This window comes from Micropterus salmoides, unplaced genomic scaffold, assembly GCF_014851395.1.
Source record: "Micropterus salmoides isolate LMB-PRFRI ecotype aquatic unplaced genomic scaffold, ASM1485139v1 Ms_hic_scaffold_2, whole genome shotgun sequence".
NCBI lineage: Eukaryota > Metazoa > Chordata > Actinopteri > Centrarchiformes > Centrarchidae > Micropterus > Micropterus salmoides.
This window is the reverse complement of record NW_024041150.1, coordinates 25,749,318-25,776,076: the sequence shown is the minus strand read 5'-3', so window position 1 is coordinate 25,776,076 and position 26,759 is coordinate 25,749,318. Positions and strand designations below refer to the sequence as shown.

General features: G+C 42.1%; 1 protein-coding gene across 4 annotated transcripts in view; it reads right to left on the bottom strand.

Moving 5' to 3' along the window:
* Positions 1–26,377, bottom strand: part of stim2b (stromal interaction molecule 2b) — a 48,032-nt gene extending 21,655 nt beyond the window's left edge. For 2 of the 4 annotated variants that reach the window (XM_038732205.1, XM_038732204.1), the window contains exons 1-2: positions 25,195–26,377; positions 3,732–3,862 (exon numbers count right to left, since the gene is read on the bottom strand). In XM_038732205.1, the coding sequence (XP_038588133.1) occupies positions 3,732–3,862; positions 25,195–25,357 (294 nt within the window). In that variant the 5' untranslated portion in view covers positions 25,358–26,377. Of the gene's footprint in view, positions 1–3,731; positions 3,863–9,507; positions 9,603–25,194 lie in introns of all 4 variants that reach the window. The other 2 variants (XM_038732207.1, XM_038732203.1) reach the window with 2 other exon arrangements.
* Positions 26,378–26,759: the final 382 nt, after the last annotated feature.

Genomic DNA, 26,759 nt, shown 5'->3' with positions numbered 1-26,759 from the left:
TGTTGAAAGGTGAATAGATAGTGTTTCAGATCTTCCAGTTAAGACCATGACTAAAGCGGTTGTGATAGCGCAACGTGCCAGTGTCTGGTTCATGCATGACTTGAAAATGGCCATGACAAATGACCTGCAATCAAAATACCATTAATACGTGTGAAATGACTTAGCTGTAGCCAAAATTGCTAGACTGCCTGAACAAAAACAATCCGTAAATATTCTCTTTGTCTGCCTGGACCTTTTTATTGCTGCAGTCCCTCTTAATACATGGACAATCTCATGCTGCCTTGAATCTACACTGAACAAAATTATAAACGCAACACTTTTGTTTTTGCCCCCATTCATCATGAGCTGAACTCAAAGATCTAAGACTTTCTCTATGTACACAAGACCCATTTCTCTCAAATATTGTTCACAAATCTGTCAAAAGACAGGATTCTCTATATTTTTTACCCAAAAGCCAGTGGTATCATTGCCTCCATGTATCACCACTCATATCATCTTTACCACAAGCGTTAAGAATCTCTGAAATGCATGTCATAAAAAACTCGATATCCTGACCACGGCTGTAACATTACAAATATGTCCATCCTCTCATCTTACTCATCCTCTCATATTCTCGGATGAGGATGACAAGCAGGGGCTTTCAGCTGAGTGCTCCTTTTTAGTGAGCTCTCTTTTAAGGCCACTTTAAAGTGTGCTGTCAAGTAAAACATTGTGTTTTAGGCCTGAAAGCCTTGAACATAACTTTGATTCAAAGTTGCACAAAGGCCATGAATTTGAGCCTTTTTTGTAGCCAATATGAATAAATGCATAGTTAAGTAATAAGTTTTCAAAATGGCTGTGTACTGTTTCTTGATTTTCTTCATGCAATGGCTGTTATTGGGTAAGCAGTATCTGCATCACCCCTGCAGCAAAGACCAGGCAAGTCTTTTCACTTAAAGGATAACTGGTATTTTTCAACCTAGAACTTATTGTCCCATGTTTTTGTGTCTACGTGACAAACTGGGTTAACATTTTTGGAAACTGGTCCAGAAATGAGCAAGTGCGCTGCAGTTGGCAGCAGTGAGACAGGGCTCCAACGTAATCCTTGTGAGCAAGTGCGCCCCGTCAAAGCACGTCCACTGAAGAGCTTGTTTTTGCCACCAACTGAGATTGTTATCATAAGTGTCTGACAACATCATGGAAAGGATCACTACAGAGATAGACCCTTTTTTTTGCTCTCATCACAGCCACCAGACTCCATTGATAAATACAGATGTTTTACCTTGCAGTTGCTGGTCTCGACGCTTAGTTTATTTGTGTTTTTGTGTGACTTATTTGTTTCAAGGATTCAAAACACCAAAGTCAATAACACAAACAAACTGATCAAGGCAGCAGTAGAGAAGAGAAGTAAAATAATTTTTTGTGGTGGTTTTGATGCTCAATACTGGACCAATTTCAAAAAATGTCATCCCAATTAGTCACGAGACACAAAAACATCGGAAAATAAGGTCCAGATTGATAACTACAGATGTTACCCTTTAATGTCAGTTAACCTGTGAAAATCCACTTTGTTTTGCTTTGTTCCTACGCTCTTGGTCACATGACAGTGTCCTTCTTCCATAACTGATAGACAGCCACTTATTTGGTGTAAGGGGCATCAATCATGTTATGAAATCCTGCTCTGCCTGTCACCAGAGCCCAGAGAAGAAGCCTGGAAATCCTCAGTAATGAGTGGCGGCCAAAAACAACCAGGGCTTACTGCTGAGAAGAAACACTGCCCTTATAAAGACAAAGTGTGAAAACAGGGCAGGGGGAAATGTGCACAACACCTATACAGCACAGCAAAAACAGGCAGCAGATATATGCATAGATGCACATCGCCTTAATGTGGGCTGGGGGCCAGTTTAAACACTGCAGCCCTCAGGAGTCTTAAGCTGGGAACCAGCTCTTTACCGAAGGGCCAAAGCAGGGCTGCAGGGTATAACCGTTTCTCACACCAGCACTTCTCAGCCAGTTAAAAATGACTCCTGCCAACACACACACACACAAACAGAATGTGTCCATGGTCCCAAGTGGTTTCTTTTAAACTTAATAGGTTGCTGATTACCAAGAGAAGCAGAGGGCGCGGCAGGTCAGACTGATCTCAGGTGTCAGCTCTACCCCTCTAGTCACTCAAAGAAACCTGTCCCTTTTCTCTTCAGACCCACATCCACAAATACACACACACACACACACACACAGAATGTAACCATGATCCCAAGTGGTTTCCTTTAAATGTAAGAGGTTGCTGAATACCCAGAGGGCGCGGCAGGTCTGACTGCTCTCAGGTGTCAGTTCTACCTCTCTAGTCACTCACAATACCAGTGTCACTCCGTCCATTCTTCAACTACATCATATAAAGTTACATGATCACTAGCAAAGTTTGACCACAACTTTACGGGTCGGTAAGTGCTTTACGTTTAACATTTCGTAATGCCTCTCAAAGGGCAGGATGGTCACGTGAGCATGTATTTGTATGTGTGCGTATATATTTGTGCATAAAAAATAAAATCCAGATAAAACTACAAATATAAAATATATCTGCCTTTCTTGGCTTAAACTGAAGGTGTAATGTCTGTGAAAAGGATCTGTGTGCGTTTCTGATTAATATGTCACTGTTAAAAATTGTTGACACCAATTTGGCTCATTCCTGCAATTTAATATTAAAAATGATTTGACTTGTACCAGAGCTACAAAGCTTGACCCATTGATTTTCACTGTTACACACAGTTTACTTTGTAAACTCAATATTTACTTTACTATTCATTTTCTATGTACGGCCAATTCACTTACAGAGCTAACTGGCAATTAGTCTTTAATTAATAAGTAATTAATAAAATGAACTCAACCTGCATATATTTGGGACAGGTGTCTATATGAGACAGGACTTTAATTAGTTAAGAGTTGCTCAGCAAAAACAGGACATACCATCAAATAGTTTATTTAAACCAGTATGAATAATACTTAAAACATTAATTAAAAGTCATTTATTTGATCTAGCACTGAGAGACAGCGCATCTAGAGAGAGAGAGACCCGTATCAAAGTAGTGGTAGTCTACCTTAGAAAGGATGGCAGACTGGTGATTTAATTGTCGTTATCCGGGGATACACAGACTGCAGAAACCTCCCAAAGCTCCTTGCTGCATCCACTATAACTATTAGAAATAGCATCACTGCTGTTTGTTATTGTGTTTTTTAAATGACGTACTTATTTCACATATTTGTCAGTTGTGTCTAAACAGAGTGACAGAGAAGAGCACCTCCCTGCAGATCATCACACAAGGCGATGGGCCTTTTAACTTCATTGTTGCAGAAGAATCAATTTAGAGATTAGCCTGGCTGAGGGGGAGGTGGAGGCTACATGCTGCCTCCTATTTGTTTGGAGCATGTGGCCACAAATGACACACTGTACCTTTTAAGAGGTAAAATCATCAAATCATCATTCAGTATTTCACAAGAAAACAAAACTTAGATAAAAGTCTGTAAAAATATACATAATTTTGTGTTTGAAAAACTTTGTTATCCCTTTAATCATCTGATGACCACCTCATATTTACTTTGGGAGCCCTTCAGGAGGTCTGGCCCCCAGGCTGAAAACCACTACTTAAGCCTAAAAGATCCAACATTTTGCATTAGGTACCATTTAGAACCCATGTGCTTTGTCACAGATCCTCATGCCATAATACCCAAAATCATACATTCGCAAAGCTCACCTCCACACTCTCATTGACCTCTATTCCCCCGTCATTGTCGTCATCCAGCTGTTTGTGGATGTGCCGCAGCGCCTCCAGACTGAAGCGGTCGGCTTCGCCAACGCATGGCGGCATCACTATAAGACAGGGGTCTGCAGGGGGACCAAAAAAAAAATCAGGTCAGAGGCAAAGGGTCAAGTGAGGGTTAAGAAGCAGACAGTAAATGTACACAATGATCACACTGATTTACTGTATGTGCGAGGAGCAAACAAAAGAGCAATCAGCATACTTCCTCGTTCCGTATCACTTAGAGTTATAGCAGTAAATATAATTGTTGAGTTATTGTGAGCCAACAGTAGCTTCCAGGTGAAGGCTGCCTCTGCAGCGTTTGTTCCAGCCAACTTAAAATGAGCTCTGGCACAGATGCTAATTCAAAACACCATGACTTCCGAGGAATTGCTGCCATGTGGTTCACTGAAAACTGCATACTTGGCACACAGGAGACGGTACCTGCTGCAAAATGGGGATTACATTCAGAGCAAAACATAATGACACATCTTACTGTAGTAACGTGAGGTTGTGTTTTGCTAAGATAGTTCACGTTTTGTTTTAGTAGTCTATTCGATGACTCAAGAAAATCCCTTTTTCCCCCTTGAGAGTAAGCCGACTTGTTAAAATCTTTTTTTCCTGCGTCCAGAGCTGCAATGTTTGGTCTGTTAATCGATTAGCCTCTCGACAGACCAAACATTTGAGACTGTCCACTGTCTTTTATTATAATAAAATTATACCTTAGGCTGTAAAAAAACGTCATATTTAACAGTTTTCTGGTGTTATACAGATGAAACGATTATAATCAATTAATTGAGAAAATATTGTAGATGAATTTTCATTGGCATCCATGCGATAGACTTTGATTTCAATTATATCCAAATGCCAGGTGTCTTGAGTGGCAGAGTCACTTTGAGCTGCAGCTTTAGCTTTGCATAAACTTCTGATTTTGCATTGTAAAGAGGTGATAATGTTATGAACTACCTGGGATGATACAGTCACTAGCTGTGGTGTAGAAGTTAAAAATATTGATTGTCCCTCGCATAGTATTTGTTTCCCTTGAGATTATCGGCATCAGCCGATACCTGCACTCACAAGGCCGATAAACAATTAATGTCTGCAGGCGCATCTGCAGGCAGCCTGGTCAGTGCAGCTGCTGTGGAACGATGTCAACCGTGCACCTTGTGAGTTTTGGGAAGGTGGTGAAAAATTTAGTTTGGAGCACTAAATGTCCTCAGTCACCATTGTCTTTTTAAAATGTTAACATGTTTCTCCGAAATGACAGCAAATGTAATCTAAAACCAATACTGGCCAGCGTTAAATATATAGTTATACTGTAGAGGATAATGCAATTGAGTGATGTCACCTCTAACAAACTGTACCCCACTCTCCCTTAAACACCAGCCACGTTCTGAAATCTACAGATGAACCCAATGTATTTTTCTATTTCATTAATAAAAATTCCTTCTAAAACAACAACATACTGACTAAGATAGGCATGTATATTAGATTGTATCTGCATGGAATAACAGAATTATATAGGACTTTTCTTTATTTTGATAACAGTATTATATATTTCAGCCATCAGCCACACTGATCTCTAAATAATGGCATCAGCCTTCAAAAATCCATAAAGGTCGACCACTAGTTTGTGCTAACCTGGCTCCACCTGCCTCCAAGGGGGGTGACCACACCTGTTCTCCAGGTCTTTGTTAAAATTCTGGCCACTTCCTTGTGTGATCTGGAATAAGGACAAATTATGAAATGTGTTTACAAGCACTCAGCGTTCCTGCTGGACTCTCTCGTGTGCTGTTGTCATTCCCGCAGCGTCCCCAGGCATCCCCCACTTGTTTTAATTCAGTCCCCCTCCCGTCCCACCAGGGAAATGAGCCCATTACTTCCAGCCCTCCAAGCGACGGACAGTCTGAGCTGGCCAGGAGCCATACTGTCTCAGTGGAGCCACAAAACACACACAGCCGCAGAAACAGTGGCTCGTACACAAAAACACACATATAGGCACAAAACCACATTTTAAGAAGATTTAAGTCACAATGTTAAATCCACCGCTCCATCACCTGGACAAAAAATGACAGAAACAATTTGTTAAACCTTTAAATGTTTGTTTAATGTCAGCCTAAGTAGTGCCATGGCCTTGTCAAGCCGACCAAATAATGACGCTCCCTGTTTGCCAACAGTTTCAGACCAAACACAAAGCCGCACAGCAGCTGAGGGAGACACAGGAAGAACCAAACAGCAAGCAGACAGCAACACACCGGCCAAATGCATGTATCAGGCTTTGCTGCTGGCGATGAGTTGTGTATCAAAGGAGCTATCTGGCCAACAGGAAAAAAAACCCCACCAGAAACCTGCACACAAAAACTATAAACAAGAGACAGAAAATAAATATCTGTAAACGTAGTGCTTTTGGATCCACAAAATGTTACTGCAGAAACTCAGTAAATTATTTTATTTATAACATATTCACATTTTTTTTTTAAAACATGAGTTCAAAAGCTTGACATTTTCAGGAAATATACTGCTTCACTTGACAAGATTGATTCCTCCGCACGGTAAATATGAAGCTGGAGACAGTGGTTAGCAGGGGTTAGCTTAGCTTAGCATAAAGACTAAAAACAGGGGAATGTAAACAAAAAATACCTGTCAAATTAACACATAACATCTCGTTTGTTTAACCAGTACAAAACCAACAAGTTTAAAAACTAAAGTTATGGGTCTTTTTTGTTACCTTTGGACAGAGCCAGGCCAGCTGTTTAAACAGTTTCCAGTCTGCTAAGCTAAGCGCCTGCCTGTTCTAGCTCCATAGTTAACACACAGAAACAAGTGTGACATCAATCTTTTAATCTAACTCTCTGCAACAAAGCGAAGAAACGGATTTCCTAAAACTTCAAACTGCCGACTCTCAAATACTGAACAAACTTGCAAATAAGTCATAGCTATTTTGAATGCATGTTTTAAAAAAAGTATGCATCAGCACGTACAGTATAGCTGTATAGGCGACCATGTGGCATTGTCTGTGGGTTTCTGATGTGGGGTCAGTTTACTGAAACAACAAGACTTGACACGTCAGTTATAGGGTTGCCACTTGGCAATGCAGAGAAGAAGCAAAAGGAGACCTCTGATTGGACATGTGCCCGGGGCTAAGTCTGGATGAGAGGACACTGGGGAGGATGTCCAGGTCAAGTGGAGAAACTGGCACTGGCAAAGGCCTGCAAGTGGACTGAGCCTCACGACGACACAGAGGTTGAATAACACAGAGGTGGTTTGTTTTCGTGTAAACAGACACAGCAGGTTGGCCGGAGCGAGTGAAACCACAGCTAACATGACGGAGGCAGCACTGAACAAAATGATTAGCTTGTGTTTTGACTAAGCCAATTAGAAAATCCCCAGCCACTTCCTGGTATGACAACATAGCGTGTACCAATCAAGGCTCGACCTGCCTGACTGCTACAAAACGGTGCATAAAGCGCACATGCCGTAATTACTCTAAGCACTGTGCAGCACAAAAACAATGAAACATCAACCACAAAACACTGCTTCTGTTTTCAGCTTCCCACTTTAAGATAACCGCACTGGATGAAGATATGGCGTAGAATTATCGACACATTGAGGCTCTTTCAGATCAGCCTTATGTGTAAGTCTGTGTGCAGCCAAAAAGCATCTGATGCTTATAAAATAGGGTTACATAATGCATTTGAATAGCTTGCCAGTGCAGTTTACATAGCCTGTTGTTTGCATAGCATGCATATCTATTTGGCTGTTTGGTTATTTAAACAGGCACAAAACTCAAATGCTTTACTCGTGTTTTACATAAACACACACACACACACACACACACACACACACACACACACACACACACACACACACACACACACGGCTGCACGTCTTGTTGTGACTTCCTGTTCAATTTAATTCTTTGTTTTGCAGAAACATCAGAATTGATAACTTTTACAAACCACCTTCCACGACGGTGATAATTTTTTATTGCCATTTCTTTCAATACTGGCGTCCTAATTCTGTTCCTTTCATGAACCAGCTATTCTTCTGAAACTCAGAGGAAAAGATAATCCTAACATAAAACAAAACAAACAAACAAAAAACGCTGTCATTCGCTGACAGTATTTAGGCTGAGCCACCTTGTGTGCAATTCAGAAATATGAAAGCACAAGCCTTTACTTCCCTGGTGTCCTATTTTTGGGTATGTTTAATACATTTAAGGGACAGCTGTGACAGGAAGTGGCCGTCGGCGACCCCGAGCATTCCAGGGGGACGCACGCCAAATCAAAACAGGCGGGAAAAGCGGTCCCAAAAGATGACAAAATTGGAAAGCGCTGGGTTATTTTTAACCCATCACGCTCCAAGTTGTCAGGATGTAGAAGCCCAACAATGACAGAGGTCTCCCTTGCACAAACACACACACGCAGGCAAGCAGGAAAGCAGTTGTACAGGAATTCACTTTAGCTCACAAATGTGCGCAAGCTGTCACAGAGGGGGGCAGGTTTGGTTCAAAAGAATCTGATAATAAAAGCATTTAGCTGTCAGCTGCTTCCTTTAAAGTGAAGCCCAACACTTCAAAATAGTTTTTTTTCCTCTTCCTGCACAATGCACGCATTTTGATTAATAAGGTTGAGTCTTTACAGTCACAGAAAGCTAGTTAGGTAGTGACAGGACAAGCACACAGTCTGATGTGTTTACGGTGACTTTTTGGGGACTTCCTTAGTTGATCCCAATCCCTTGAGACATGTGGACATCATGTTTATACAACTGAATGTGATAAAGCGGACCTAGCTCGCCAAAAAGCCCACCACATTCTGGGCCACGTTAGGCATCTTCACAAAGTGCCATTAAAAATACATTTTCTCACGCAGGTTTGATGTGCTGATATGAGAGAAGTGGCAGCGTTGGACAAAAATTAGTTTTTCTGCATTCCAATTCTTGTGTGTGCTCCAATCAGTGCTGCGACAGGACTGGATTTTGTATTTATGCTACTGGTCTAAGTGGTTTAAGTATTTTTATCTTAACAGAGACACACTGCAATACATCAAAAGGATGGATTGTCAACAAATCTCATGGAAAGACCAAAACCAACGATTTACTGATCAACAGTATTTTGAGTCATTCCCATATACACTGTCCTGCTTCCGTAAATACTCAGTGAAGTACTGCACCAAATGTGTGTTAACCCACAGCTTTAAATAGTTCCCAACAAATGTAATAACTACAGTACCCAGCTGTCTTTGCTACTCAAAAATAACACTCTATATTTGTGACCCGTTTTGAAAGATTCACATGTCTTTAGGTACTAATGGGCTTGTGACTGAATGCCACAGGGAGGGTAGGGAAGATATCGTGACAATAAAAATACCAAGACAGAATCACAATATACAAGTGATGTAAGTGAAATGCACTCCCCTCACCTTACTTAAAAACCGGATCTTGGATGAGGAGTCAGTTTCAGTGAAAAAGTATCTGTGCTATGGGAGGGGAGCGGGTGGGTATGGGCCAAGGCGACGTTGAATTAAGACAGCAGGTTATGATGGACCTGAAACACGACTCTGTGCAGCCAAGGGGGGCTGAAATCGCCTCTTATTACCTGCAAACTGCTCCGAGATGCTTCTCCGTGTCCTCCGCTAATTCCTGCTTGCTTCTCACTCCCTCTCTCTCTAAGACACAGACATTTCAAAGGACACACACCTTGTGCACACATACGGCACCTACTCATACACACCCTGAATGGCAGCGCAGGCGGCGGCCTCAACAAGCAGACCAGGATGAGGTGACATGGAAGCAGATTAGAGAACAAGTCAGCGAACACACCACCTGCTAAAACAGATGAGAGAGAGCTCACTTACACACAGAAGAGTGTCTCCTCTTCATATTTCAGCCCCCTGACGGTGAACACCTCTCAGATACTCTGGGGACATGAGCTGCTAGGGTCAGACAGTATTTGTGTCTGCGGCTGAAGCCTAATTAGGTCAGGATTAGCCTCAGAAAACAATAAATTACGGATGAAAATGTTTGTATGAAAAAAACCCAAAAGCCACACTTCTGTGAGTTCCTTTCCCACCATACTACCCATGCGTACACTGCTGCTTTTGCCCAACATCCATGTAAAGCATGTGGCCTCATACATACAACATTAGTAGCATCAAAGCTTCAAGGAACTTGACCTGATCCTGAGCCACATCCACTTTCACACAATGCTCGAATCTGTGCCCTCAGTGCAATGGAAAAAGTACTTTTTCCAACAGTCCCACAACGTGTGGGGCTTTTTTTAACATGGGTCCTTTTTCATTTGTGTCTAAAACCTTAATTTTTGACTCATTAAAGAGAAAAACCTGTGTAGAGGAATAAGTCACAGATTCCAGCCCCACTAAAAGACGTGTGTGGAAATATTAGCTAGAATTAACTTGCAGGAGAAGTTCGGGTTGGTTAATTAAAGGGAGACTCAACTTCACCTTTAAACATTAGACTGACTATAGAATAATAAAAAAAGAAAAATCCTACTTCATTCAAATAAAATTTGATTTTCTAATACTTGCGCAAACTGTCCAACAATATTTTTGGTGTACGTCCTTTATTGTCAGCTTTAAAACACTGTACGTCTCAGCAGTAGTAACCTATTCAGTCAATTAACAATATGAGTCAGCTGGACACAGATAAGAGAATATGATTTGATCTGCTGCTGCTCGGGACTCTTGTCTTGCTCAGGTACAGCATTCAGCATTGCAGACACTGGGGCCTGAACTCTATTGTTTGTATTTTTTTTACCAGTCTCTGACCAAGGGCGTGTCCCTCAGCTCTCCGTACGGCAAAGTGCACCCAGTGGTGAACCTTTCACCAAGCAGCACATTACCACACTGTGTCAGCAGTTCATCAGATCCACAGGCAGGGCGCCGTGCCAAACTCTTATCAGCTTTCACACGTTTATGATGTGTGCACTTACCATATGGATGACGACTGAGATGTTGAGTTTACTCAGATAAATTCCTGCATTTTATTGATTGCTTCGGTAGTCACGGGTTAGTCAACCTCTGCTCCTGGGGACTCTTGTGATCACTTGGAAGTTATGTCTGTGTGTGTTGTGAATTATGCTGAAATCCTAATTGCACTGTTTTAAATACATCAATTAGATGATCCAAATTGTGTTAAAGTTGGAGGGTGTGCGTGTTAGGGGGGTCAGTATGTACCCGACCTGTCCCCTGTAACTGGTGCCCATATGGCGCAGTCATAAGTCAAGCTGACGGGTCAGTATTAAAGGCAAGTAAATAAAGCTTCTGGAGAGTCTACCATTTCAGCTCATCAGCAGCCATTAATAAGACACCAATATCATTAGCTGCCTCCAAATACCACCAGCTAGTGCAGAGGGTCGGAGAGAGAGAGTGAGGCAGAAAGGGAGGGTGGTTTAATAGAAGAGGAAGAAACAAGATACAGAAGGTGTTACTAGCTGCGAAGATGGACGCGTCATGAGCGTACATTTAAAAAAACTGACCTCTCTGAGTGACACAGGAAAGCAGGAGGGGAAAAGGATCTGACAGATGATAGCGAACATCTCTATCCGATTGATTTCCCATCTCGATGCACTTGCAGAAGAAAGCAGTATTTACTTGCCAGGCTTTGGGCTTTTGTTATGTTTGAGCTACTGCTGCGCTGACAGGTGAGCTTTCTAACTCCCCGGGGTGCCCTTGGGCATGGAAGGAGACTGTGGCACTGCAAAATCACCGATGAGCAAACAAAAAAAGCACAGTGTCACACACAAACGCATAAGTACTCTTTTTACTTTTTTTTTGGAGTTGGAGTCAAAAAAATTTTCTTTTTTTTTTTTTTAACGTACACACCCATGATTCTTTTAAGAGCCACCTACACATACACAGAGTCTGACTCCAAGCCCAAACAACTTCTTGCAAAACCACACACACACACTAAGGTACACTGTACGGGCTCCAGACGTTTGACATGTCTCAACTAAACCTGATCCACCTTTGTCACCATTTCCCTGTAAAAACTGTAAGAAGCAAACAGGTTTTACAAACAATACAGGTGGAGCTGGAGCAGCTCAGGCAAAAGCGTCTGGACTTTCAATGAATAAAAGGTCCGACTCATTTAGGGCTCAGCAGGGTCTATGAGTACATTAAAGGCACCCTGTGGAGTTTGGAGCAATGTTTTTACAAGTGGGTCCCCGTTGTGTTGGAGGGAAACACTGAATGTAAACAGCACCTCTGAGGGCACCTTTAAGTTTGCAAAAGTAGAATCTAAAAAATGTTAAAATACTGAATAGATACAAGCCTTCTACTTCCCTTTCTCTGGTTCAGTGTGGGATGGGGAATCATCTTTGACCAGCTGAACCCAGTCATTTCCACTGGTATCACTTACTCATCTAAACCACCTTAATGAGCATCAGTAATCCTCTGCTTAGGCCACATCTTTAAAAAATAGAGGGCAAATGGGGGTGGGGGCCTGGCTCTGATCTAAAAACTTCCACAAAAGGAGACACTCCTCGCGCTCCGGCGTCCCTGGAATGTTTCAATAGCAGCCCTGAACACGAGATGTGTGATATATATGCGTCCCGAGGAAGAAAATAAGGAGAGGAGAATGAAAAGACGTGAAGAGGCCAAGCACTCGTTTACTTATCTCACTTTGCCCCTGACATGCTCTTCTGGATATAAGGTTAATGGACTGTATGTCAGACCAGCCGTCTGCTGGTCTGAGGAAGAGATCACATGCTAGGCTTTAACAATTAACAAAGAACAATGAAAAGCATGATGCGCACTCAACATGCATTAGCCAATTAGTAATGGGATTTAATGTTCTTGCGCAGTTAGTGATTACAAAGGCAAAGTAAATGATTTTAGTCTAAATCCTGCCCACAAGTGTGTAGAAGATGCAGCCTGGATAACCACAAGAGTGATTATGTTTTCCTCGTCTGTGTCGTGGCCTCAGTAAAGAAAAGCTGAGGGTTAAGACTTTCCCACTGGACTTCTGAGAAGCATCTCCTTAAGGGTATGGTACCCCATGGTCCCCGACCTTGTCACGAATTGGATAAACAAATAAAAGAAGGAAACCAAATGTGTATGGACGCAATAAATAATCTTTTGAATCTTGCAGACAACTGAACACCTAATTGGGAAATTCAATCACTTATGAATACTTGAAGATCAATTTCAAATGCCCCCAAATTAATAACACATTAATTAATTAATTAATAACAACATAACAAAAAGCAACTTAAGTTTTAATATATTACCCTCTTTGAACATTTCCAGAAAGCAATTTCACTTCAGGCTTTAAGAAACAAGACACTGCACACTGCTCCTGCAAAAGATTTTAATATTACTAACGTAATCATACATTGCCGGAGCATCGTTTAAGATGTGGGCAAATGGTAGGTATCTGGACTGTCAAAATCCATGGCTTAGACCTCTTGCACGGCCTTGAAAGATTTAAAATGACATTTATGTAAAGGAAAGGAACATTGAGACCAGCCTTTTTTACCACTACCTTTAAACCAACCACTTTTGGCAAAACAAACCGTTGCCTGTGTGCTCGGCGTGCTAGGACACGTGTTTTCACTTTAATTTTGAAAAGTGGCACTAAAAGACACATCTAATGGTTTTGGACGCTTCCGTCGCTGCATTAGAGCAGGAATGTCTCACTGTGACGATTTGTAGCTGACAGCAGACAGCAGGTTTGGCTCTCTGCCAGCTTCCTCTGTATGTCTACCTTCCTGCTTGACAGGATTCGGGTGGGTTTTTCTTTACTTGGTGCACCTAAATATGGTGTAGAAGCTAAAAATAAGCGACACAGTTCTGACAATAGCAAAGCCCAAATGAAGAGGCATATCAAATCTGAACAACGGAAAGAAGCTGAGATACACAAGTGATACAAGACAGAGGATTAATAGTGACAAAATATCAACATGCCACATTTCTTACTGGCTGCATCTTACAACAAAACCTCTGACATGAAACAATCACGTGGAGACAGAAGGCCTTAACCTCTGGCAGACCTTTGCTTCTGGACAGGAATAGAAGAAGAAAACAAATGAAAGTCATTCTGTTGTAATTAGGTGCTTTGATGTGTAATACAAACTGAATCCATTTTGGAAGAGATCAAGGGAAGGCTCCTGAAGTGACTCCTGAGAACCCACCTGTTGGTCCGGACATGCTACCGTAATCAGCACTATGATGGATTAGCAGTCAACAGCCTGACGGTGCCCAACCAAGACATGGGGCGGGAAAAAAACTGTTAATCCGCTCGCTTGAAAGTTGGAGCTCATGTTTCCTTTTACTGATATTCAAGTTTACATCTGCGGGAGATTGTCACAGCTGATTTCTAGCTCGTGTGATCAATATAAATCAAATGTTTAATCAAGCAACCCTGGGAACAGAAAGTTTCTGGGGGCCGACCGGACCTCGCTGATTACTGTACAAAAACAAAAACACATCTTTATTAACTGATTTTGGTAAAACTGGATCATATTTGATGGAGAACAATATTTTTTGGTTCTCCCTCTGATGTCCCCCGGCTGCTCTACCTCAGCTATCTGTGATTTACTGAGTTTGCTGATGAACAGATAGCTTTACTTGTTGCTAAACTAACAGCTAACTGCTACTAGCTGTTGTTCGTTAGCTCAGTTAGCTGTCAGCAGTCCATATGTCATATGGACTGGGAGCTTGGTGCACTGGAGGAGTGTTAGTGTTTAATGTTACACTTCTAGCGTTACTCAAACCATAGAGGTTTTTAGGCCAGGGGGCTATGTACAATCTATGGCCAGGGGCAGGGAACCCAGCAGGCAGTGGTGGCGGGTAGCGGCCCCAGAATGGGCGCCGGAGCCGTGCAAGCAAGCAATGAAAAAGCGCTCAGCAGCCTCCTGGTGAACACAGCCTGAAAAAGACCAAGCACACTGCGGAATGCAGTCCCGGGGGGATTCTGTCTGCATCTGTAGCTAATTAGCTTGGTTAACATTAGCCGCGCTGCTAGTGGTCCTATTAGCTGACTACAGTCCCGGGATTCTAAGAGCCAAACCTGGCAAAAAAACCCGCTCGGTACTGTATTCCGTCTCGTCAAACTGGCCTCTGTTAGCTCTCGGACCGCGGTGCCGTGTTCACTAGGTGGGACGTGGAACTAGTCCGCAAAGAGACGGGGTGGGGGCGTAACGCAGATTCAGCTCTACTAGCTACTGTAATCTTCAATCAATATTTGCAGTGCCTCCCTAGATTTGTGTTTTAACAGGAAACGCGTATATATCCTGAAGCAATAGCGCTCTGGTTTCTGTTTCATGGGAACTTTAAACCTGTATTAATGGTTTGGTTTTTTTGTGGGAGCAGCAGAAAGATGCTGTAATCCCAGCACTAACACATTATCAGTTTTAAAGATGAGTTTACTGACTGATGAGGGGGAATCACAGCTGTAAAGCACCTGAAACGCTCCATGGAGCTGAGGGGAAACTGCACAACATGTCTATTGCACATGGGCATGCAACCTTGTGCAGCTTTTCTCCACTTTACTTCACTTGCATATTAGTTTGTTACGAGCACAGGCCAAAGCACGGACATAGGTGGAGACAGACTTGAGAGGGGACAGCATACCAAAGAAATGCACACCGCTGTTTGCCCCTCTTGCCCAGGCCACCACATCACGTGCCCTCTGCTAAGGGAAAGTCCCTGAAATCAGAGACTCCTCACGTCCAATATCTAACTTTAAATCAATCAAATATATATATATATATATATATATATATATTTAGAGAGAGAGAGAGATGCATTTGCCTGAATTTGAATGGTTTCTATGACAACCAGCTGCAGACATAACATCTCTTGGCTTATTTGCTCCGTTGTGAAAATGCGAAATCTGTTCACCTCCCTCATTTCTACATAGTCAAACATCTACGTAACTGACTTCCACAGGTAGTCTCACACTGTAAAACAAAAAGAGCTTGACTTAAACCTTTGCATGTTTAATCTCTTTAAGCTTAAAGCAAATTAAAAACGTAAGGTTTTGTTTGCGCCGCTGAGAAAACAAATGCTTCAGTAAATATATGTGATTAGCCAGGAAACAACATGCCAAGTGAGTAAGCCAGGGGCAATATTAAGCTTCCGTGAAGGACACGGCGTCGGCTTCTTCCTGTGTTAAGGTGGCGAGTATTATTACAGCAGGACACCACTCTCATAACAGGATGAGGCTGTGATCAGCCTTTTATTCAGCAGTGAACAGCTGATTTCTTTCTATGGATGCAACTCACAGTGATTGTTCTACGATAAATCCATGAGTCGTGTAGTCTATCAAATGTTGGGAAACGGCGAAACACAGCCATCAAAGTTTCCTTGAGCCAAAAGGTGACCATTTCAAATAGCTTTTTTTGACTGAAAACTTATTTTCAATTATATAAACCAGAGAGAAGTACCAGATATTTGCTTTGTAGAGAATATAAAACCTGGCAAATGTTTAGCATTTTCCCTTCAAAAATGATTATCCAAATACTTGCCGATTCATTTTCTGTCAGTTGTTTCAGCACTACTATGTTTATACCCGACTACATCAAACTAAGAACAGCCAAAGACACAGGAAGTGAGAAAAAGGAACCTACACAAATGCATTTGCCCATACACATCCCTGTATGTGTTTGTGCTGTCTGCCAGCTCGTGTGTATCCATTGCAAAGGCCTCACCCAGCTAAGCACCCATGCATTGCCAGCTTGGGGGGATCAACACCTTAAAGTGTGGTCGAGCAGGACAACAATAGCCCCCTCTGGACTAGGAGAGGGCAAACAGTTCTGCTCCTGTAGGCCACTCACAGCAGGAAACACTGTACAGCTGAGTACAGTGACCTACATCTCTTACTGAGGCGCTTTCTGCTTGAGTGAATCAGCTTACTGGCTGCTGGTGTTGTCCACTTATGAATGAACTATCTAGAACACACTGCTGTGTGCATTAGAGATTAAAGAATATAAAACATATGGATATGTTTCAGGGTTACCTTGAAGTTGACAAAACATATGGTGTGACATGTCCTCATAATCACAAAGAAATTAAATGAAATACTTGCATCTTGACAAATGGAAAATAAGAACAATATCTCCTCATGAGTAACTTTACAATGCCTACATGCCAGTGAATCATTGGTCGTCTCAGCACTTGTTAGTGGCTTCAAATCCAATCGTTGCGCTCTGTCATGGCTGTTGACCGTGGGCACAGTGGGGTAAACCATTAATTAAAGCCCCTTTATCTCCCTGGAAAGCCTACTAGAAAGTCAGACTGGCCCGATGCCAGGCAGTGACAGATCTCAGTAATAATATGAAACACTCTGAACCCACAGCATTAATGTCAGCAGCAGCAAAAACAGGGAGCATGATGGAAAATGCACATGGAAAACTTCACTAGAGGCTTTATAAATGCACAGAGGGGGTGGAGATGACAGTGTTCTGATTGGTGACCGACCTTATTCGGTTGGATCACAACCCTAAAGCCCCCTGATTGAGATGGGAAGCAGCTGTCCATGTGGAAGCCGCCTGGGCAACTGAGCGGCGTCAGTGCGGCAATGCAGCGCCGGCCTTTCGTTTGAGGTAATTAATGATCTATAACTGGACACATGCTCTCTTGACGGATGGATTTTGAATTAAAGAAGTATTAATTGATTTTTTGGGCCACTTGGTAGCTGACATTTTATCAATGCATGGGAGAACAAATTATAATAAATTTAATAGCAAACAGTTGCTGATTTATTCATCCAGCAGAGCAACATTATCATTCATTGGGAGTCATGTTTCTGGCCACGTAATGACAGTAGGTCCAACATTCACTCTGCTTTTAGCTCTGTTTTGGTCTCCACCGACTCCTGAGGGAAAGGTCTGGCTTTTTAGCTACTAAGTGCTTCACCACGTTCACCAGCATAAGAGATTTGTGTCCTGTGTTTGGTGCTGGTCAGGTAGCATACAGTGCTGAGAGCTTCTTTTTTTTTTTTTTTGCTAAAAACAGCTGACTGCTGTGGTTTGAAGCACAGATGCTCACGCTAAGTTAGCTAACGTCTCCCCTCCCTTTCAGACTGCGCATCTGAGCAGGAAAGCTTACACAGTAGGCTGCGTCTTTTGGCTGCTATGTAACTTAACATTAGCTCAATTTATAGAGAGTAACTGGTAGCTGTATTTTATTACTACCTACTTGTCCAATGTTGAGAACATCAAGTAGACAAACTTAGACTAAACTGGTTCATCCTAAATTATTTTTCAGGTTTCAGATGAGTCTGAAAAAGTGGTTGTTAGGAAAAGAAAGGACGATGGTGACTGGAGGAGCTGAGGTTAGTAAAGCAAACTAGTGGTGCAAACTAGTCCTTTTAAGCTAATGAGGAGACGTTTCTTTTTGAATCTGAATGTGCAAATAAAATGCGGTGGTGGTTTCTCATGTTGACTATTTTTTATTTATAATAATGTCTGTACAGATAAATGTCAAAAGCTGTAAAAAAAATAAAGACACAAAAGGCAAACAAGAACAATCCTATCTATAATGATTGAGTTCATATTAACAGGGTTTTCCTGCCGTTAAGGCTTAGGGGGTGATGCCCAAAACATGCTGTGCCATAAATGTAAAATCACTGTGGAGAGCATCGTAACTAACAAAATTACTTTCCCCAAATCTAAAGGGTGTAGTTCCTCTCCAGTAGACTGATCTTTAGGTGTTGTTTCTTTATTATCTGCCCTAGCTATTTCAACTATTTTTTAGAGATATGGTAAAAATAATGTCTCAATGTGATGTGAAATTACATATTTTTCATTGGAAAATGTAAAATTTTCTTGGGGGAGGACCCCCAAACCCCCTGACCATGACTACTATGACCACCACCACCAAAACATTCATCTAAAGCTCACATAAAATTGGGAAAACAATGACATTTTAAGCTATTCTAGTGTGCATCGCATGCTCATGGACACAAGAGCAATGCTGCTGAGACATGCTGTGTAGGGGTTTTATTCAGACATACTATGCGCACAAAAAAACAACAACAATTGCTTCACCTCCGATGCTACAACTCCATCCTAGGGGAAACACAGCTTATTAACTACTGTAGGTGAACACATTCTCCAGACTCTCAAACCCAGTGTAACGTTATAACTAAATAAAACTCACTGTAACGTTACACGACCAACAATAAACCTGTAACTGGCAGCCAGCGTTAATAATTACCGTGATGGCAGCCAGCGGGACGTAAATGGTTACGTTAATCGGCTGCCACAAGTTTGGCAAGCTAACAAACGTTCATTCATCTTTTCATAAGGAACGACAGTCGGAGTTAACCTCTCGTAGGTCGTAGCTAAAGCAAGAAGCAAGCTAACATTAGATGGCCAATGCTGAGCTAAACATGTTTACTCACTACAGGTAAGCTATTTTGCGTTCAGTGCTTTTTTGTTTGGGTCTTGTTGTATGACGTTTTACAGTTTTTCTCGATTTCTTAAACAGTGGTCTTGAAATTATGCCTCAAAACTAAAAAAAGTATTTCTCAAAACTAAGCACAAATCCACAACTTCACACCCAATTCCCCAAACATCCTATTTTCAGGTCAAAATGAAGCCCTCCACTCAAAACCATTCAATCTTGCTGAAAAACCAAACTTTGCCCGCAGACATAACACACAAGCCCTCAAAAACACCCACACACTGCAACGCAGTCTTACACACTGGTGAGATAAATTCAAAACAATACTACAAAAACTGGTTATTAGTTATATTGCTTGTGGTTCTCCTCAAAAACCTTTTCACATGATGAACAAAACAAATGTAAACATATGCACACATTTTTTATTCCTTATTGTGCCGTACTGTACAACACACCAAACGACACATTTTCTGCCCCAGCGTCCTGTCTTTGGTTTGGGGCAGGCCAGTGATTCTTGTTCTCCACCTCCTTCCTCACCTTCTCCCAACTCCTCCTCCGCCTCCTCCTCCTACTCATCTTCCTCCTATCCCATCTCCTCCTCCAACTCTTCCTATTCCTCTTCCTTCACCTCTTACTCCTCTCCATATTGCTCCTCCTCCTCCTCATCTTCTTCCTTTTCCCCTCTGTTGTCCTCTATATCTTCCTTCAGATTACTCTGGATCCATTATTTTAAAACTGAATGAACTGACTCTGGCCTCTTTATCTATCTAATGAAGCTTCTGACTGGTGTGCTATCAGTTAGTTCAATATCCTGCTTATAGTGTTTAAGTAATGGAGAAAAACTGTAAAGCCAAAGTTTATGATGAATGGCACAGCAGCTGCAGGTGTTTGTTGTCCTCTCTCACATGTGGTCGCACGCAGCTGATACTACGTCTTATGTATGCAGGTTATAGGTAACAGAGGGAGGGAATAACAGCAAGCTCAGACGTTTCCTAAAAATAAACATTTTTCACGATTCACGCACCTCGAGTCTCAAGTCAAGTCTGAAGTCTTTTGAGGACGAGTCTCAAGTCAAGTCTGAAGTCACTGTTTGTGCGACTTAAGTTGGACTCGAGTCCAAGTCTCAAACTCGAGTCCCCATCTCTGGTTTGAAGCGAGGCTGAACCGAAACATTAAAGTTGCAGTCTGTAAAACTAAATCAAGCAGAAAGATGCTGCAACCATCAAGACTTTTAGCATTTTTCAGCTGAGAGAAACTGCAGAGTCGGGGGATGATTCTCTCTCTAGAACATCACAAATAACAATTTGATCTACTGTTGTTATAAAAATATTTATTAGTGCAGCTTTAAGTAACAAAATGTGCACAATTTAAATGTAACTTGTCTCAGCGGTGGTTGCAGAGTTTTGGTAAAGTTTGACTTCTCAAGTCTGTTGTTTTTCTTGTTGGCTCATGAAGAACCTTTCAGAACGATCTGTTCTAGTCAAGGAAAGGAAATGGCTTTGCCTGTTATGTTGTACTCCACAGAACCACGACATTATGACTCGCTCCACGTTCGCTCAGACACTCTATCACTGTTCGCCCCCGGCAGCGAACCCAAATGGCTCCAACACCACAGTAAGTAAGAAAGCCTGGCTTTCCTCAAGCTCCTGTGTGTTAGTTTGATACAACAGGGGCCAGCAGGCAGCGACAGAAGTATCACCAAAATGCAAATCCTTATGATCCCTGCTGACTTAAGCAAGCAATGGTGAGATAGTTAAATGTTCACCCTCTTTTCCAAACAAATCTCTGTATTGATGCAGTCACTCTGCTGTGAGACAGCAAATGTCACCTCTGATTTTGCTAAATAAACAAAGCAATCCTGGACACGCTTTGAATGAATTCTTAGGGACAGAGTTATAGATCATGTAGGAATACACAGTAGAAAGTGAGAAAGCCCCTACTCATGTTTGCTTTACTGCATCTGAATCCGTGTAACTGAACCTACAGCAGCCAGTTCCTGTATCTGTAAGTTATGTAAAGCTTGTGCTGAATGGGGGCCCCTGTATCTGAGACCGCTATCACCCAGTAGGCAAATTACTTGAGAACTGGATGTTCCTTGCGGCAGGAGGGAAGAGCTTTGTTTGTTGAAACGCTAAACAAGGTAAATACACAACACCATTAAATCAGGGGACGGCCACGTTCACATCGCCATTCGCCCCACCCCCCTTCACAAATTCTCTCTTTTTTGCATGTTTTGGTCATCCTTAGGGCGTATAGAGATGATGTATGATTCCCATTGTTTACATCTGCTCATGTTAAAAATGAAAAAAAAACTCTCAACTGAATGCATACTGCAGTGCATGCGAAACCAGGAACCCTGAGCGACCGAAAAGGCGCACAACGAGGAACACACTGCTAAAAGCATGACAAATACCTGAAAGATGTATTTTACTTTAGAAATGGGTTCAACAGCAGCACAAAACCAACTCCACACCATGACATTCAATTCAAATCACGGGCAACTGGTTATCCGCAACACAGACATCAATTGCCTGATTCATCTTTCGTCCAAGATAAAGGAAGTATCCTGAAAGACGAAAGTCGGCCGTTGTCTATTTTTAGATCATATCTTTTCTAGACGTTGGCTGATGCTCACTGTGATGACAGCTTTTTGCAGTTGCAGAAATGACATTGACAGTTATTAACTATGGTACCATTATCAGTCAGGGGGGAAATAAATAAATAAATAACACAACACAATACACCGGCCTGGTTTTTTGAAGATCCTAAATCACAAGGGAGCTGCATCACCCACAAAATGTTAACCCCCCAACCACTCTCACCACCTCCCCAGTCTCACAGCGTGCTAAATGGCAGCTTTGAACCCTAAGCTGCTGCAATAACAGCCTCATCTCTAACCTCAGTTGCCAGGCAAGAATTTCCTTCATTTCTAGAGAAAGTGCGTGGTAATTACATTACGGTGTGCAAATATAGTCATTCCCAAAGACTAATTTCTCAATATGCAAACACCCCAGAGTAAGTGTTACTTGTCATAGATGTAATAAATCATATCATTAAAGCCACACGATGTGACTTTTGCTGAACTGCTGCATTTAGGTGATAATGCTAAACTACAGTTTATTTAGTTCATGTAGCTCAAATGCTACGCTACACTAACAGTAGCACAAGTGGACAAGAATCAAAGTCAGCAGACTGACTCAGTCATGTGTACTGTATAGCATGTTAGCTTACATTAGCCACCATAAGCTACTAGTCATACCAGACCAACTACGCCTTTTGCACCAGAACCCCTGAGTGTACTGAACTGAGCAATGGTGCGCTGTATTCCCTATGAATTCAACTTTTCATACAAGGAATAATGTGTTATTTCTGCTCTCAAAGGTTTTATAATCAAAAGTTTTACAACTGACTTGTTTTAAAAGGAGATTTGTGAAAATATATCACGCCTTAAAACCCAGATTAAATTAAGTGAAATCATAGCAACACAAACACAATTCAGGAAACTGCATTCATACAGGAGCTACATGAACACACACACAAAAACACACACACACTTGTGTTTTCTTCCCCTGACGCCAGTCAGACCAGTGAAAAGGCAGCCGACCTTTCCATGGAGCCGGCTGGGAAATGGGTAACGCTGCAGTCATGTTTACTGACACTGTGTAAAGTCACCACTATCTCTGCACGCACTACACTTCATTGTTCTTGGGGAGAGAGAGCTGACATTGTCCCTCGGGCCGCCCATTTTTACATTGAGCTGTTGTCGTGGAAAGGGGCAAGTGTGCTTTTTGCCTTATTAATCAATATACTGTACACCCCTGGTTTATTTTCAGGAGCAGCGTAACGCTTATAAACAGACATTCATGAATGCTTGAACAGCTGTGTGGGACGAGGTTTATTACTTTCTCCGGCAGCCCTAATAGACAGGCAGGTGTGGATGTGTTAGATAAACATAAATATATAGATGCGCATTTAGGCCTCCATTTACAAGCTGTGGCACCAAACTGTGTTCTATCAGTGATTGCAGTACAACACCTTGAAACTGTGCTAAAAAAATGAATGCTAATATTTGTATCAGTGACACCTTATTTAACTCATCCTTGATAATCTGCCTGTGAGGGTGTGTGAGTGGAAGCAAAGTGAAGGTGAACGGTTCACAAACCTACTTGTAAATAGAAAAACTAGGATGTGGTTTGAGCTTTTTGGTGGCCTGAGTTTGCTCAGTTGTCATGGAGAGAGTTCAGTTGTTATCACATGATCCACATGTGGGATTTCAGTCACATGACAGCATATGTGGAGGGGAGGGTTTCTTTGCATGGACGGTCAACTGTACTATCTCTGTGACAACTGAGCCACGAGATGCAATTAGCAGACCTTGAGCTAAGATTTTTTTGTCAAATAAGTCTTGTTTTTTTTTGTTTTTTGGCTAAGGTAATTAAAAAAATAGTTGGACATTCACTTGCTTGTCGAGAATTAGATGATCCCACTCTCGTATCTATACCTACAATATGAAGCCCGCAGCCAGTTAGCTTAAAGCTTAGCATACAGACTGGAAAAGGGGGGAGACAGGCAACCTGACTTTGTCCACAGGTTATAAAATCTACCTACCAGCAGCACTGAAGCTCACTAATTTACACATTTTATCTTGTTTGTTTAATCTGTACAAAAAAAACAAAAGCATAAAAACACCAATTCCCCTGTTTTTTTAGGAGAGGCTAATAATAATCGCATTTTCCAAAACACTGAACTATCGCCTTTAAAGCCTAGTTTGTGTTTGGAGCTGTGTTTTGTTTGGAGCTTAAAGCAAAACCATAAACAAACCTCGGCAGGCTTGTCAAACAGATCAGCAAGAATGTCGTTGTGAAAACATTTATTTGAAAGTCCTCTCTCGTTACATGTCAAGCAGTTATTACTGCCACCTTGAGTGCTGTGTCTACGTCACTGACAAAGGCTGAGGTACTCTCTGAGCAGATAAAAGCAAGTGGTTTCCACAGTAAAAGAAGAATCTCAAACAAAATTAAAGTAATCCACATTTAAAATAAGTAACCACCTTATTTTACCATCTTACTGACACATGAGCGTGGTGTTTTCATTCGATTCAGTCAGGTGGGTTAAAGTAGTAGTACTAGTCACTTATTATGTTAACATTAACAGCATTTACTCACAGTCCGTGTTATCTGTTCTGGTGTTTTAACCTGGGAGCTGCCATATCTTGTTGTTATTTACTCCTTTAGCTGATTTAAATGTAATTAACCTATAATTTAAATTGGGACATGTGCTGCAAATTAGATTCAACTAGGTGCCTCACATAGGCCTACTGGACATTATATCTGCTGCAAAACGTCCACCTACCCTATATCACAATGTTTATCTGCACTGTCCCTGTTAAATAACCAAACACAAATAAATAGACACAGCTGTTTCTACACATTTTTTCTCTGCATGCATGGGCCTTTATTTACCTTAAGGCGCCTGTCACCTACAAAAAAGCTTGTTAAACAACCAATCAATACTGCATAGTTAAAACAAATGCAAATAGATGGAAATCCTCCTCTTATTAGGTTTATGTCAATAGCACACTTTCACCTGTGGCCTTCTGGCAATGACCAGCCTGATTTAAATCACCTACCAGTGTAAATATTCAGGTGGGCTTCCTTTGTTATAAGGGACCTGTCATCTTAGAACGTGCCTACATGTGATGCCTACTGACTACACTGCGCGTGTGTGCACTATTATTCACGGGTGTATGGATCGCGGGTGGGCAGGTTACCCTCCACAATATCCCTGAAGACTACCATTACAGTGAATTTATCCTCGTGCCCCTGGTGAGGATGCTTCCTGCATTCCTGTCATGTCACGCATTGCTCGGCAACGTCGACACAAAATGCATCACTTTCAATTAAAGCCCCTGCGCAGGGTATTCCTCGGCTTCCCCCGAGAAAGCCATTGGGAACAAGAAGACGGGATGAGGGGGAGTGGGGGGAGAGGGGGGTAATGCTGTATGCGTAAGTAAATTGGAGACACTTGTATCCGACACGGACTGCGCTTACCTGTGGTGGCTACATTTGCAGCATCAGACGAGTGGTTGGGTAGATCATTCGAGTAAGTGCACTCCAAGCCCAGTACCGCATAGATGACGAGTCCACGTAGCAATACATTCAGTACCTTGTGGATGTAACTCATGGTGGAAAAAGATGGTGAAAATCTGGTCATTCGTATCCGTGGGACCGGGAGTGGGGGATTTAAACCACACGCGGGGGGGCGGCAATCCCGACAACAACAACAAAAAAATGATGTCGCGTTCAGACTGGAAAACACATCAATAAGGCAGTAAAAAAAAAAAAAGAAATAAAAAAAATTAGTCTTTTATTTTTTGGCAGAAGTATAAATACGGTGGTGGCACAAGAAGGGAAAAAAAGACACCTGGAAAATGCACCAACTTACGCAGCAGACTAGTTTGCAAAACCTACCGGCTAACAGCTAAAACTGGAGCAGTCATTGCTGTCACAAAACCTCACAGGAGCGTGAAAAACACCCACGAAATAATAGTTCATCGTGGGCCAGCGAGAAGCCAAAGTACTTTGAAAGGAGAACCCTAAACAAAACTAATAGCCTAGCCTCTAATGGCTTTACAGGCTGTTTCAGTGGGGTGCCTGCTGCGAGCTACAAGCCAGACCCCCATATCTAAATGTATCAGTTTTAAAAAATAATAGCTACCAAACAAAACAAAAATACAGACAGCCAAAGAGCAAAGCACATGCAGCCTATCTAAAGGAATTCCCTGTCCAAAACAAAAACAGGCAACAAAAAAAATGGTAGTAGCCTTTTTTGTTTTACCGTGGATATCCGTGAGCTACAAAATAATATCCTGCTGTATTAAATCCTTACGTAGGCCTGTGAGTTGGAAGAAAATAGTCTCTGTACTTCCACGTACAGTATACAAACACCGGGGAAAGCTTCAGCATATTGAACTCGCAGCGTCTCATAGGTCCGCCTCTTCATACCAAAGTAGCAAATCCCATTGCATCAAAACATACATTCGCGTCTTCCTCCGTTTCCCCAAATCCTTCTACCTGTATCAACCGCACACGACATCCGCCTACTGTCCAAATTAAGTTTTTAAGTCAGCTCGTCGTGGCTCCGTGTGATACTGTATCATCCTGTCATAATAGCTGCTCGCCGGCTGATGCAGACTAGGGAGGGAGAGCCAAGCGGGGCGGAAGTCAGTATGCAAAATGGTTTGACATCAGGAGAGGAGGAGGAGAGGAGGAGGAGGAGGAGGGTGGGAATTTAATTTTGCCGCGTGCCGGACACCACTGAAGAGATTTGTTTTTGTTTGTATTGAATGTTGCGACATTCAGCGAGGCTTTGTTAAGCTGCGGGGCATCACGTCCATGCGGGTTTCATGCAGTGGGAATGGGCAGCACACCTCACTACCGCCGGGTGTTTTAGGTCGAGCTGAGAGTCCAAATAACACAATCCTCCACAGAAACTCCGTGCAAGTTTTTCCTCCTGGCTGAGCGCTCTCATTGGCTGGATGGTCCCAACATGGCAGAGCCTGATTGGCTGGTCCAGGCGCCACTGTTTTGTGTGTGTGCGTGTGTGTTTTGAAGAT